The sequence below is a fragment of the Gavialis gangeticus genome, unplaced genomic scaffold (genome assembly GCF_001723915.1).
Source record: "Gavialis gangeticus isolate Ggan-Ray unplaced genomic scaffold, GavGan_comp1, whole genome shotgun sequence".
Taxonomy (NCBI): domain Eukaryota; kingdom Metazoa; phylum Chordata; order Crocodylia; family Gavialidae; genus Gavialis; species Gavialis gangeticus.
Window position 1 is genome coordinate 17,494 of NW_017728968.1, and position 13,413 is coordinate 30,906.

The 13,413-nt window shown below is 68.1% G+C and overlaps 2 protein-coding genes across 2 annotated transcripts in view; one reads left to right on the forward strand and one right to left on the reverse strand.

The window, feature by feature from the left end:
- Positions 1-3,002, reverse strand: part of JAK3 (Janus kinase 3) — a 20,161-nt gene extending 17,159 nt beyond the window's left edge. Inside the window, exons 1-7 of the mRNA XM_019504520.1 lie at positions 2,732-3,002; positions 2,397-2,519; positions 1,856-2,058; positions 1,549-1,672; positions 1,252-1,363; positions 846-991; positions 393-686 (exon numbers count right to left, since the gene is read on the reverse strand). Of these exons, the coding sequence (XP_019360065.1) occupies positions 393-686; positions 846-991; positions 1,252-1,363; positions 1,549-1,672; positions 1,856-2,045 (866 nt within the window). The 5' untranslated portion in view covers positions 2,046-2,058; positions 2,397-2,519; positions 2,732-3,002. The remainder of the gene's footprint in view (positions 1-392; positions 687-845; positions 992-1,251; positions 1,364-1,548; positions 1,673-1,855; positions 2,059-2,396; positions 2,520-2,731) is intronic.
- Positions 3,003-5,857: 2,855 nt separating this feature from the next.
- On the forward strand, positions 5,858-12,259 carry LOC109288740 (sodium/iodide cotransporter-like). Its single transcript, XM_019504458.1, has 15 exons — positions 5,858-7,161; positions 7,678-7,743; positions 7,870-7,921; positions 8,374-8,441; positions 8,936-9,090; positions 9,563-9,703; positions 10,127-10,256; positions 10,497-10,585; positions 10,668-10,780; positions 10,878-10,948; positions 11,035-11,121; positions 11,267-11,472; positions 11,574-11,677; positions 11,788-11,903; positions 12,110-12,259. Exons 1-15 carry the CDS (start codon positions 6,790-6,792, stop codon positions 12,257-12,259), a joined length of 1,920 nt encoding a protein of 639 aa, XP_019360003.1. The 5' UTR covers positions 5,858-6,789.
- The last annotated feature ends 1,154 nt before the right edge of the window (positions 12,260-13,413 follow it).

Genomic DNA, 13,413 nt, shown 5'->3' on the forward strand with positions numbered 1-13,413 from the left:
TGGGGTGGGGGGGTGACAGGGCTCTTGGGGACTGCCTTGGGTCCCAGGGCTGGGCTGCAGGCTTCGGGGCAGGCCGCAGCGACAGTATCCAACACTTCACCCAAGAGCGCCGCCCTCCCGGGCGTGTGCTCGGCATTGGGCTTGAACGGGGGGCAACAGCGGTCCTCACGGCAGGGACCAGCCAGTTGTGGGGTGGTGCAAAGACCCCCGGGGAGGCAGAGAGTGAGGGCTGGGCTGCAAACTGGGTCTATCCTTTACAGGGCACCGTACAGCCCCGTGCACGCTGCCAGCATTGTCCTTGGCTGGCGGCAGCAGGTAACATGCCCACCAGCGGGTGCTGGCACCCCACAGCCCCAGCTCCAGGGGTGACCCCACAGCCGGCGCTCAGCCCCCGCCTCACCTCGTCCCCGCTGTGGCTCCAGAAGATGCCGCTCTCCCCTGCCACGTGGATGAGGGTCTCGGGCTCGGGGGCGCCAGGGAACCGCACGCAGAAGCACTCCTCGGCCCCCGTGCCCTGCAGCCGCGCCAGGTCCAGCAGGTACTTGATCTTGAGGTAGCGGGTGTCCGTCTGGCAGGCGCCCAGGCGCCGCAGCGACTGCCCAAACTTGCGGCGGATGCGCTTGCGGGTCAAGAAGCCGCGCTGCTGGATCTGGTCCCGCAGCCCCTCAGGCAGGCAGGACTTGTAGCTGCGGGGACGGGCGAGGGGGGCTGTGAGGGTGGGGGATCCCCGCTCTGGGGCACAGGGGAGCAGGATGCCCAGTCACCGGCCCCAGGCCAGGGAGGGAGGGCAGCACCAATGCATGCTCCTGCCAGGCTGCAGGTCCCTGCCCGCCCGAGACCCTCACCTGACGCAGCTGAAGATGCGGTCCAGGCTCTGCCGGCTCTCCTTGGCGATGCGCAGCATGTCCAGCACGGCCAGGCACAGGCAGGCCTCCAGCGTGTGCCAGCTCAGCGCCCCTGCCATGAGCCCCTGCAGGAAGTCGCTGCGGGACTAGGTGCCCCACAGGGTCAGCATGGGGGGGGCAGGGGCATCTGCTCCCCACCCATCCACCCCATGGGCACAAAGCGGGGAGCCTGTGGTGCTGCCTGCCCCTCCAGGATGGGGCCACCACCACCGCCTCCCGGTGCAGCCTTGGGTGAGTCTCTGCAGCAGGCCCAGCTGTGCAGTGGTGGAGGGGGTCAAGGTCACGGGACGGGGGGGGATTTGCTGGTGGGGGGCTATCTTGCAGCAGTCGGGCTGGCGCTGCTCACCTGAGCAAAGAGGTAGTCGATGACGGGCTGGTCCAGGACAGCGCTGGCCCGGTCCTGCAGCAGCTGGAACCGCTGCGATTTCCCCGGCCCGCACCAGTTGGGGAAGAGGAACCTGGCCCGAGGGCGGGGAGAGGACAGCTGGCACCAGGGTCCCTCAATCGCCGCCTGCACGTGCACCCCAGGGCAGGGGCTGGGGTGGGCAGCGGGGAGAGCCGCTGTGTGCTCAGGCCAGGGACCCGTGGCGTGGTCCGAGCACCCCTGGACCCATGTGCACTGGGGCTTGTGGGGGGTGGGTACCTGATCCTGTAGACGACAACCAGGGTGGTGGCATCGCTGACGGTGAAGACGTGGTTGGGGGGGAACCAGCTGCTCAGGTCCTCGGTGGCCAGGGCAAAGAGGCAGTGGCAGACAGGCAGGATGCCTGGAGGGGCGCAGGCGGGCATTGCGCCATCAGGGCATTGAGTGAGTCACTCAGGGGCACTGGGGGGGGGGCAGTGGCAGAGGCAGGGGAGAAACCGGCCCCTCCTCATGCCATGCTGGAGGCACTGCAGACCCCAGCCTCTGCCCTTGACCCCCTAACCCAGGGACCGGAGCGTGGCCTCACCGCAGGCCTTGGCGGCCGCCACACACAGCTCCTCTGCCAGGTACTCGCCGAAGGAGAAGGTGAGGGTGCCGGTGGAGCTGGGGGTGCCGGGCTGGTGGTACAGGTGCACCTGCAGCGTGCCCGCCTCGGTGGAGGACAGGCTGCTGGAGCACTGCCCCATCAGGGGGGTGTCGTCACCCAGCGGGGCCATGGCGGGGCGGGCACTGAAAGGACGGGGGGTTAGCCCGGCGGGACCCCCACCCCTCTGCTCAGGGGAGCAACCCGGGGGCACTGCAGAGCCTCTCCCTGCCCTGGCCCCCGGCCTCAGGAAGGCACCTCCCGCATCAGCGCCGGCCTGCGGTTAGCATTGGGGCTGTAGCTCGCGGCCTGTGGGGGGTGCAGCTCCTGCGCCGCCTTCCCCGGGGCGGGGGGCCCTGCCAGCGCGGCACGGCGCTGAGCTTTGGGGGGCTTCCTGAGCCGAGACCGGCGTGCCCTGCCAACCCCTGAAGCCTCCTGGGAGCTGGGGCTGGATGCCCTGGGGGGAAACTGAGGCACTGCCTACCGGGGGGGGTCTCCACGCTGCTCGGGGGCACTCGTGCTATCGGTTTGCGCCCAGTCCGGAGCGCATCTCAGGGCGCTGCCGAGGCAAGCCCCAGGTTAGCCATCGGGCTGCAGCACTACAGTTCTGGGGGGAGAAGTGGGGTTAGTGGGAGCACAGGGACTGAGCCCCAGCCCCCCACCACCCCTGCCTTTTGCTTGCACACCCGTCTGCCCCCATCCTCCCCTATGGGTGCCCAAGTCCCTTGGGCCAGGCCGTGGCAGGGCCCATGTAGCCGCGTGCTAAGCCTTGGAGACCCCTTGCCCGCGCCTTCTTGGGGCACGAGGCTGGGGGGTTACCTGGGAAGGGCTGGGGGGTCCTCGATCCGGCCCAGCCCGGGGGCAGGTGAGGCGACGCCCCGGCGATGGGGCAGGACCAGGCCACCGGGCGCTCGCTACTTGTATTTCCGGCCTTGCGTGGGCGTCGGGTAGAAGATGGAGATTAAAAAGGGGAGAGAGAAAAGTCCCCCTCCCGGCTTCCTTCCTGCCCCGGCGCTGCGCAGACTTCCTGCCACGCAGGCCTGGGAGCGTGGTGCGCGGGGGCTGCCGGGCGCAGGAGGGTCCCGGCACCCAGCCAGGCTCCCGCGGGTGACGAGGCTGGCTCTGGTCCCAGCCGTGCCGTGGGGGGTGGGGGTGGGCAAGAGAAGCGAGATGTGGTGCATGTGGGCTGTCACGTAGCCGTGGGGCCTTTCCGAGAGCAAGCCGCCAGCGCGTCCCCTGGAAACTCAGCCCTGGTGTCTTACTGCAGTGAAACCCGTCCACTTCCCCCAAAAACCCTTTGAACTGGCCCCCAGCAAGGGGGCCCAGCTCAGCAGAGGCTTTGCCACCGGGTTGCCCCGCTCCTGCTCCGCTGGAGCTGCCCGGGTACCACAGCCACGCGCCCCGGGGCTGGGGTTGCCCTGGGCACGCTGCATCCCCTCGCTGCCTCCTCTGGGTCCCTCCCTGCAAAGAGCAGCTGCGGCCGCCACTTTTGCCCCTTGGGGGTGGCTTGGAGCTGCAGGCGGCGGGGGCTCTTCTCCCTGGCGGGGGGAGGCGAGTGCAGGTCTGTGGCCTGGGGAGCTAGCAGGGTCCGGTGCACCCCCAGCTCTCCGGGAGCTCCTTCCTCCCACCTGGCCACCAGGTCCCGTGGGTGCCTAGCCCAAGACCCGGACCCAGCCTGGTCTGGGAGCCCCAGACCGGTGCCGTTCACAAGAGGGGAGGTGACGCCTGGGATGGCCAGTCCCGCCAGCCTGCCCGTGCCCGTGCCCGTGCCCGTGCCTGTGCCCGTGCTGGCGCCAGGCTAGCAGCAGCATGTGCATGCTCTGGCAGGCGCTGCAGCGAGGAGAGGCGAGTGCAGCACTTCGTCCTCGTGCTTAGGTCAGCCCCCGGCTATTCCCACTTCCAAGGCGGTTGAGGGGGAGGCAGCCCCGTGGGCCGTGCAGAGCTGGGGGCGGCTGCCGGGCAGGGGGGCGGTAAGCTGCTGCCCTGTGCTGGGCTGGATCCTGGATGCACTCCAGGTTGCTGCTTCGGGCCCAGCTGAGGATTGGGCCCAGTGCAATGGAGGGAACAGGAAGAGGCCAAATCCTGCGTTTCTGGGGCTCGCCCGTGATCCTGGAGCAGATCCGTCTGGGCGCTCTTCCAAGAGGAATCTTCCCCTGTTTGGATAAAGGGTTTCCCTGGGCAGGGACGCTGTTTGTATTGGCAGCTGCCCCACGCCACGCACCTCACCAGGCACCGGGTAGGGTGGGTGCCGCATGGCGTTGCTGGCTACGGGGGCTCCCCAAGCCCAGGGAGCGTGCTGGTTCCTCGTGCATGGGGGCAGCCTGCGGGTCCATGCACAGCTTGCTCAGCCTCCAGCGCCCCGGGCCCGAGCACAGCAGGCCGGCGGCTGCAGGGCTCTGGGTTTCAGGAAGCGGGTGGACACGGAGCTCCCCATTGCAGGAACATTTCCTTGTCCCAGGGCTGGAGGCACCTGTGGTTGTGCAAAGCACTTCGGCTGAAGCAGAGGATGTTGACTGAGCAGGAGCTACGCCCTGGCCAAGATGGCGCACCGGCAGATTTATTACCCTGGCCGCTTCCCACTGTTCACAAACCAGCCCAGCCTTTAAAACACCTGGAGGCGATTGCATGCAGACTGTCCCGCTGCCTGCAGGCACGGGAGCTCCCCCAGGACAGGAGGCCGTCAGTGCTGGGGCCTCCACGCTGCTTGCGTTCCCGCCTCGTCTCTCCTGTTTACCAGGGAGGGCACTGGTGGCTGCAGGGGTTTTACTGGGGGGTTTATTTGCCGTGCTGCTCCATGTGCTGTGCTCTGCCAGGCATGTGCTGGCCCACGGCCTGTCCCAGCCTGGCCCTGCGTCCCAGGGAGCTTGGGCCTGAAACGCCAGTACCTGATACAGGGGTTGGGATTGCGGGGTGTTGGTGTGTGCAAGCACGTGTCTCTCCTTGCGGTGCTCGGAGGCTCTGTGTTTGCCAGGATGGGGGTAGGGGTAGCGGTATGGCCCTGCTGGGGGGTTGTCCCAGCTGGCTTGCAGAGCCCGTGCTCCGGGCTGCAGCGAGAGGTGCTGACAAGGGCAGGGCGCCGTGGCATGTTGCCCAGAAGCATCTTTCACTAGCTCTTTATATCCGCGCCCTCCTGTCATCTCAGGACTGAACTGCACCCGGAAAGCGGTGGGTCCAGGAGCGTGGGTGGATCCAGCACCTGCTTTGTGCTCAGAAATCAGGTGCTGGGATGGAGCAGGGAGGATCCAGAGGCACTGGGAGGGGGCTGAGATGAGCAATGCCGAGGGGTTGGGGCAGTCCTGGGGCTGCTGGAAGTTACGTGGGGGCTGGGGTGGCACGACAGGAAGGGTCCCAAACCCGCTGGAAGCCACCGACCCTACCCTGGGGGTACCGGAGCCCAGCCTGCTGCCCCTTATCACCCCAGCCCCTGTTTTTCTCCAGGGTCGATAAGAAGCTCAGGGCTGGCGTCTGCGGAGGAGGCCTTCAGGCAGCCCCGTTTCAAGGCTGACCCATCCTCCCGTGGCCCAAACACAGATAACGGCCGCCGCGGCTGGTTTGTTTTAACCCAGGTCTTCTCTGGCTGCAGGGAGAGTTGACCCTTGGTCTCCTCAGGGAGCCCCCGGCTCCATAGCCTTGGACGTGGGGCTGGCGGCAGAGGGAGGGGAGAGCCCGGCAGCCCCCCAAGAGCATCCTGTGCACCTCCGCCAGCCCCTGCACGTGCGTGTGTCTGGGAGCAAACACGTGTGTGCCCTTGGTGCCCCCCATTCTGCGTCCCACCCTCTCCAGGGCCCGGGTCGTCCGTGCCCCCTGCACCGCTCCCTGCCCTCAGGGGTGCAGCATGCCTTCAGGGCCTCGCTTGGGCCCCTGGGCCAGGCACTGCCTGGCACTGCACTGCCTGGTGCCCTGCACCCACCTCTGCATGGGCGGCCCTGGTCTCCCTGGGTCTGGGAGAGCCAGGAGCAGCTCCTCCCTTATGACCGGCTGCCTCCTTATAAGCCTCCTCAACCAAAGCTGCCCAGGTCAGTCCCGGAGCTGCCTCACCTGGGTTCCTGCCCTTTCCCGGGGCCGTGGTGGCTGGGGGGAGCCCCTTGCCCCTGCGCTGCTTTGCTGCTTCCAGCCCGTCAGCGGGGCTCGGGCATTTACTGCAGGAAAAGCTTGTCTCCTAGCAAGAATAATCGCCTGCTTTTTTCTCCCCCCAGAACGAAGGGCAACCTTCTGCTTGGCACAAAGCAGCCTCCTCGCCCCATCCTCCCCGCTGCATTGGCCTCCAGGGTCTCTTGTACCGTGACTTCGTGCTGGGCCGATGCAATCAGGGTCCCGAAGTGGCTGGGTCCGTGGCTGAGGGTCTCTCTGCGGCACCGACCGACGAGGGTGAGCCCGGCTGGGCTGTGATTCCAGCCTCCGCATCCTCCATCGTCCTGTCCGGGCGGCTCTGCTCCGGGGTTTATTGGTCTGGGTTCGGGGATGGGGATGGGACTTTTCCCCTTTTTCTCTGCATCCCCCAGCTGAAACCAGCCCTTCGGGGCCCTCTGGCCCAGTCTCGCAGACTTGGCCCTTCTGTCTCTGTGCACCACGATTCTCGTCCCCTTTGCTTGTGGCTTGGAAATATTAACATTTCCACCCCCCCTCCCACCTTTCCACAGGGAAGCTCAGGTTGCTCATTCAGGTGCTGCATCGCTCCCGCCCGGAGCCTGGCTCGGGTCCTACGTCTGACTGCTCGGCTCTGCCTCTGAGGTCTGGCCGCTCCGGAGTCGCTCGGGGGGACGGCGAGGTCTTATTGCACCCTGTCCCTTGGCCGGCCGGGCTGTGGGTCGGTCTGCCCGCAGCGCAGGGAGCTGCACGTGTCCAGGTGGGGCCACGACTCGCGCGGCGCCGTGGCCATGTCGCGGGTGGGCGACATGCAGGTGTTCAGGCCGGAGATGCTGGCGTTCAGCCTCTGGGACTACGGGGTCTTCGGGCTCATGCTGCTGGTATCCACGGGCATCGGGCTCTTCTACGCCCTCGCCAAAGGCGAGCAGAAGACCTCGGACGACTTCTTCACGGGGGGCCGGCAGATGCCGGCCGTGCCCGTGGGGCTCTCGCTGTCGGCCAGCTTCATGTCGGCCATCCAGGTGCTGGGCGTGCCGGCCGAAGCCTACCGCTACGGCCTCAAGTTCCTCTGGATGTGCCTGGGGCAGGCGCTCAGCACCCTGCTGACGGCCTTCGTCTTCCTGCCCGTCTTCTACCGCCTGGGGCTGACCAGCACGTACGAGGTGAGGGGGCGCGGGGCGGCCTGAGGGCGGGGGGCAGGTCCCGGGAGGACATACTTGGGTGCGATGGGTGCAGGGGCTCTGCCGCCTCTCTCCTTTCTGCCCCCTCGGCAGTGCAGCCGGCCCCCAACCCCATGTCCCCTCGACCCCATCTCGGCCTCTGCCCTCCCCATCCTGCTCCACCAGCCCCCTCCATCCCAGCTCCTATCTGCTGAGTCCTGCAACCCCCCACCCCCGGCTGACTGATGACCTTTCGCCCCAGTTTGCAACCCCCACCCCGGCATGACCACCTTCCACTGCAAGGAGGGGGAAGGGGTCCAGAGTCCCCAGCTGCGGCCGGTCAGGGGCGGTCCAAACCGTTAGCAAACACCGCCGGCCTGGGGCCCTGGAGCAGCAGCTCTGTCCTGCAGGGGCACGTGTGACCCCTCTGCCCCCCGTGTCCAGGGGTGGGGGGGATTGAGGGGCCGCGCTGCGCCATGCAATGCCGTGCTCATCACACCCTCGTGTCCCCCCCGGCAGTACCTGGAGCTGCGCTTCAGCAAGGAGGCTCGCCTGTGCGGCACCGTCCAGTACATCGTGGCCACGGTGCGCTGCTGGGGGGTCTGCGGGGTTCGGCCAAACCATCTGCATGGGGCTGGGCAGCAGGTGGCGCGGGGCAGGGCAGGGGTCTCCCCGGAGTCACGGTGCCCCCGTGTCCCATTCTGGCTGCAGGTGCTGTACACGGGCGTCGTCATCTACGCCCCGGCCCTGATCCTCAACCAAGGTGCGTTGCAGGCCCCGCGCAGCGCAGAGCAGAGTTGTAGACGATGAGGGTTGGAGGGACCACGTGTCTGGCCTCAGCTACATCCTCCCAGCCAAGGCTTTGTGTAGCCGGGGCTTAAACACCTCCGGGGAAGCGGGGGAGAGGCGACTGGAGGAGCCTGGGGCTGGGGCTGGGCCTGGCATGGGACCCCCCCAGCACCCACCTACCTGCATCCCCCCTGCACCAGCCCATCCACGCCCCTCGGGGCAATGCCCACAGGCTGAGCCTGCGGATCCCCTCCACCCCCAGGCCCACGGCTCGTGCCCCGCGTGCCGCGCCAACCGGCTGTGGCCGGGCAGCAGAGCCCGGGACCCCTGCGGTCCCCCAAGTGGCGGTCTGTTTCTTCCCGGGGGGTGGGGGCACAGGTCTGTAGCACCGCCTGCTTCAGCGGCTTTGTTCCTCCGGCCGCTCAGTGACAGGGCTGGACATCTGGGCATCGCTGCTGTCCACAGGAGCCGTCTGCACCTTCTACACCACCATTGTGAGTGCCGCAGGCGCCCGTGCCCCCCTCCCCTGCCCCCAGGTCACCCTATGCTGGTGCAGCCTGGGCGGTCGCCCCTCCTCGGCGTGGCTGTGCCCCCGCCAGCTGATGTCTTACATGGGTGGACCTCCGTTTGCCAGCCTGGGCGGCCTTTCCCCAGAAGGGAGCTGCTCCCGGAGCTCCACCAGCAGAGCCCGGGGTGCACCCGGGAGAGATCAGAGCCCGGGTGCCCATCTCCGAGCGCAGGTGGGGGGTTTCCCTCCCATGCACTCCTTCTCCAGAGACAGGGATCCACCAAGGGGGTGAGGCAGGCCGTGAACTTGAGCCCGGTCCGCCCGTGGGGTCACGTGCCGGGGGCAGAAGGCTGCGATGCTCCGTTGGCTCCAGGCTGGTTTGCTCCAGCCCTTGTCGTTGGCCCTGGGGAAGCACGGTGCCCGCTGATTCCCTGGGGTCTGCTGCCCGAGGGGCTGAACCCCACTTTGCACCCCTCCCAGGGTGGGATGAAGGCGGTGGTCTGGACGGACGTCTTCCAGGTGTTCGTGATGCTCTCCGGGTTCGTCGCCATCGCCATCCAGGGCACGTTGATGGTGGGAAGCCCCGGAGCGGTCCTGGGTGCCGCGTACAACCACTCCCGAGTGAACTTTGCTGAGTACGTTGGTTTCCCGGCACAATCCTGTCGGTCTGGAAAAACCCCACGGGCGTCCGTGTCCGTGTCCGTGTCCGAGCTGGGTATTCGGACGTGCTCAGGCCTGTAGCTCCAATTCCCGCCCCCCAGGCAGGAGGACCCAGGAGTCCTGACTCGCAGACGGGGAGATGGAGCAGGTGTGCACGCACCAGGCCTTTACTCCGACGTAGCTGGACTCAGCTCCAGGGTGGAGTGGAGCCGCCGCGTGCTGCGGCCTCACCCCAGGCTCAGCACCGTCACCCTTGGAAAGGCAGCGGCTGCGCCCCGCTTCCCCGTGGGGGCTCCGCTCCCCAAGTCGGGTTTATCCCGGGCTAAGCTCTGCGCACACCAGCAGCCAGGTGCTGCTACCATGTGCTGCCGGCCCCGGAGAGCGGGTCCGCGCGCCTGCCGGGGTGAACTCCAGGGCTGCGTACTCATCGTGTCGTGCGCCCCGCAGCTTCGACCCCGACCCCCGGAGCCGCTACACCTTCTGGACTTTCCTCTTCGGGGGCACGCTGGTCTGGCTGTCCATGTACAGTGTGAACCAGGCGCAGGTCCAGCGCTACGTGGCCTGCCAGACGGAGCGCGAAGCCAAGCTGTGAGTCTGCTTCCCGCGCGGAGGAAGGGAAACTGAGGCAGGGGCCAGGAGAAGCAAGCACCCTGTCCGAGCCACCCCACTACAGCCGTGGGCAGTGCAGAAGGGTCCCCTAGCCACCCATGGGCACAAGGACCAGGGGGACCGCATGCACTTGGGCGTAGAGTCAGGGCAGGGATTAGAGCCGTGGTCTGGCCGTGAGTCCTGGGGTGAGAAGGGTCCAGGCCGGGTGCGTGCAGGGAGCTGCTGGCTGCGTGGGGGAGAAGGGGTGGGGAACGGCCCCTGTGCCCCCTCCAAGGTGGGTGGTATGGGGCAGCAGGACAGATGTCAGCAGCTGCCCGAGGGGCCCTGGAGGGCAGGGGGCTGCCAAGCTGGTGGGGGAGCTGGGACCTCACGCCCCGCTGGGGCTCTGATCCGTGCCCGCAGCGCTCTGCTGGTGAATCAAGTGGGCCTCTGCTGCATCGTGTCCAGCGCCGTGACCTGCGGCATTGTGATGTTTGCGCTCTACAAGGACTGCGACCCGCTCCTGGCCGGATACATCTCTGCCCCCGACCAGGTGCCTCCCCCTGCCCTGGCGAGCCCGGGGGGTGCAAGGGGGGAACCGCTGCACTCGAGCGGCGAAAGGCAAGAGGCGAGACCGTGGGAGCGGGACCCGCTGCCTGGCGCGGACCCCGACTGCGTCACCGGCTCTGCGGGGGGCGGCTGGCCCACGTCCCGGGCCCGGGCCCGCGTGGGAGCAGGCCGCCGGGGGGCGGGAGGAGCGGGCCAGCCTGTGTAACGCAGCCGTCTCTTGCAGTACATGCCCTACCTGGTCCTGGACATCTTCGAGCGGTACCCAGGCGTGCCCGGCCTCTTCCTGGCATGTGCGTACAGCGGGACCCTCAGGTAACCCTGGGGTGTAGCCCGGCCCCCCACCCCCAGCCTGCCGTGCCCCCCCGGGGCACGGCTTAGCTCTGCTTCCCTGCAGCACGGCATCCACCAGCATCAACGCCATGGCGGCCGTCACTGTGGAGGACCTCATCAAGCCCCGGGTGCCGGCCCTGTCCCCCCGGACCCTCATCCTCATCTCCAAGGGGCTCTGTGAGTCTGGGGGTGGGGGGCAGCCAGGCTAGGTCCAAGCCGGGGGGTGGGGATGCCGGCAGCCCTGTCTGAAGCCATCCTCCCGTCTCTGTTGCAGCGCTGACCTACGGCATCGCGTGCATCACAGTGGCAGCCCTGTCCTCGTTGCTGGGGGGCGGTGTGCTCCAGGTGCACCCCTCAAACCCGCTGCCCTGCTGTGCCCCCCACCCCGGGCACCCGGGCCCTGCCTGACTGTGCCCCTCTCCACCCTCCAGGCCTCCTTTACCATCATGGGGGTGATCAGCGGCCCCTTGCTGGGCGCCTTCGTGCTGGGGATGTTCATCCCAGCCTGCACCACGGCCGTGAGTCCTGCGCCTGCTTGGAGGGGAGGGGTCACCGCTCAAGTCAGACGGTGACCACCGGGCCAGGAGGAAGGCCCGTGAGCTGGGGTGATGGGGAGGGGGTCTTGCAGGATGGGGAAAAGCATGCCAACCATCCTGCCCCCAGGGAGCGTTCACGGGACTGGGGGCCGGCTTCGTCCTGTCCTTCTGGGTGGCTGTGGGGGGCACCCTGTACCCCCCTGGTGCTGCCACCATGGGGGTGCTGCCCACGTACGGCAGCCTCTGCCCACTCTACAACGCCAGCCACGGCCCCAACGGCACCATTGTCCTGGGGCCGCTGCCCCCCCGCAACGTCTCGGTGCCCACGGACAGGTGAGCGCTGGGGCCGGGGCCGGGGTCCTGGCAGCTGCGGGCCCTGACGCTTCCTTGCATGACCAACATTGCCTCTCCGCCACGCCGCACTTGCTTTGCAGGCCGGTCGCTGGCGACAACTTCTATGCCATGTCCTACCTGTACTACGGCGCCCTGGGCACGCTGTCCACGGTGGTTGTGGGCGTGCTCGCCAGCTACCTGACAGGTGAGGGGAGCCAGGCCGGCCTGGGGGCTGTGCTGGGGGGCTCTCAGCTCGGGTGGGGATCAGCGAGGGGCGTCCACCTGCAGCGTCTCATCGGCCGCACCGCCCGGCAGGTCCTGCGACGCAGCACCGCGTGCGGCCCGGGGTGCTGTGGTGGGACATCGTGAAGCAGACGTCCTTGGCGGCCCCCGCCAGCGGGAAGAGCCCTTTTGGTCACAGCCCAGATAAGGTGACCAGGGACAGCAGACGCCTCTCTCTGGGGGGAGCTGGGGGTCCCCCATTGCTGGCAGGATGCCGCTGGCTGGGGCAGCTCCAGGGCAAAGCTGCTCCTAGGGGGCAGCTCACAGCTGGGGGGGGGGCAGGCTGGCCGGCAGGATGAGGACCGGGCAGCGGAGACCCCGCTGTGCCCCACATGACCGCCCTCCCCTTCCCCAGGTTCCCTCATCCACCTGCCCGATCTTGGTGCCTGGGCACAGCTCGGAGCCCTGCCAGGCACTGCTGTTCAGCCAGGTGGAGGTGGGCACCGGGGAGCCCCTCTGGGCCTGCAGCTCCGTGGACCACCTGCTCAGGGAGACCAACGTGTAGGGCTGGGGCCTCCTGTGGGGCCAGGCTCCGCGACGCAGGTCTGACCAGCCACGACTGCTCCGGGGACAGCGGAAGAGGGACGCAACGCGAGCGTGCATGCACACCTATCCACCCATGCATGCGTTTATGGCGACCTGGATGGGGCTGGCTGCGCCTGTCCCCCGGGGTGCCCCGCACACCCCACGGCAGAGGATCGCAGGCAGGCTGGGGTACAAGCTCCCCCATGACAGCTTTCCCCTCTGGTGCCAGTCCGGAAGAGGCGGGGGCCGGCAGCATCTTCCCTCCCAGGAGCCCAATAAAGAGCTCCCTGCAGTACCTCAAGTGCCGTGTCTGCGTGCAGGGGGCGAGCGCCGGCCCAACGCCCCAGGCTGAGCTCGGGATCCCTGACCTCCCCCTCCCTGACCCCGGCATCGCCATGCTGCTTCTGCTGGGGCTGCATGTCCGGGTGGCTGCACGCACACGATGGAGAGAGAGGAGACAGGAGCAAAGCCCCTGCCAGTGCCTCTTGTCCTCCGCCACTGCCCCATGCAGGGGCCATTCCCATGTCACTTTGCCCCCCGGCCTGCAGAGGGGAAGCGATGCTGGCGGCTGCGAGCATCCGGGACGCTACCAGGCAGGAAGGAAGGAAGGAAGGAAGCGGCTGAGGTGCGATGTCCTCGGGCGCTGTCGCATGGGCTCCCTGCTGCACCGTGCAACTGCGTGCAGCCTGCGCCCCCATCCTGACGTGCAGCCCCCGGCCCCTGGCACCGCCGTGATTAGAGCCACGGCAAGGAGCAATGGGGTCTTGCTGCAGCAAGGGAGATATTAGGGGGAACCCCCCCACCCAGCAATGGGGGCAAAGGGCTAGGTTGGGGAGGGGGCGGGGCGTAGGGCCTCCATCTTGGGGAGGGGCGGGGCTTAGAGCCGCCATGTTGGTGAGGGGCAGCGCTCGGCCCTCATGTTGGCGTGTCGCGGCGCTAGGGGGGTAGAATGAGGCGCGCGGCGCCATCTTTGTGCATGGCAACCCCCCCGCCCCCCAGCTGCCTCGAGCCGAGCTCTCCCCGTGCTTGCAGCGGTCGGGGGATGCCTCCCGTACAAGGGAGGAAGAGGAGGGGGCAGGAGGAAGAAAAAGGAGACAAAGAGAGGTGCCCCGCACAAAGATGGCGCCGCGCGAC

What these genes read in the sequence shown, in the direction of transcription:
- LOC109288740 (XM_019504458.1), top strand. Translation starts at nt 6,790, where the DNA reads ATGTCGCGGGTGGGCGACATGCAGGTGTTCAGGCCGGAGATGCTGGCG. An exon ending in TCCAGTACATCGTGGCCACG is followed by an intron (nt 7,744 to 7,869) that starts GTGCGCTGCTGG and finishes TTCTGGCTGCAG; the next exon opens with GTGCTGTACACGGGCGTCGT. An exon ending in TCCCGAGTGAACTTTGCTGA is followed by an intron (nt 9,091 to 9,562) that starts GTACGTTGGTTT and finishes TGCGCCCCGCAG; the next exon opens with CTTCGACCCCGACCCCCGGA.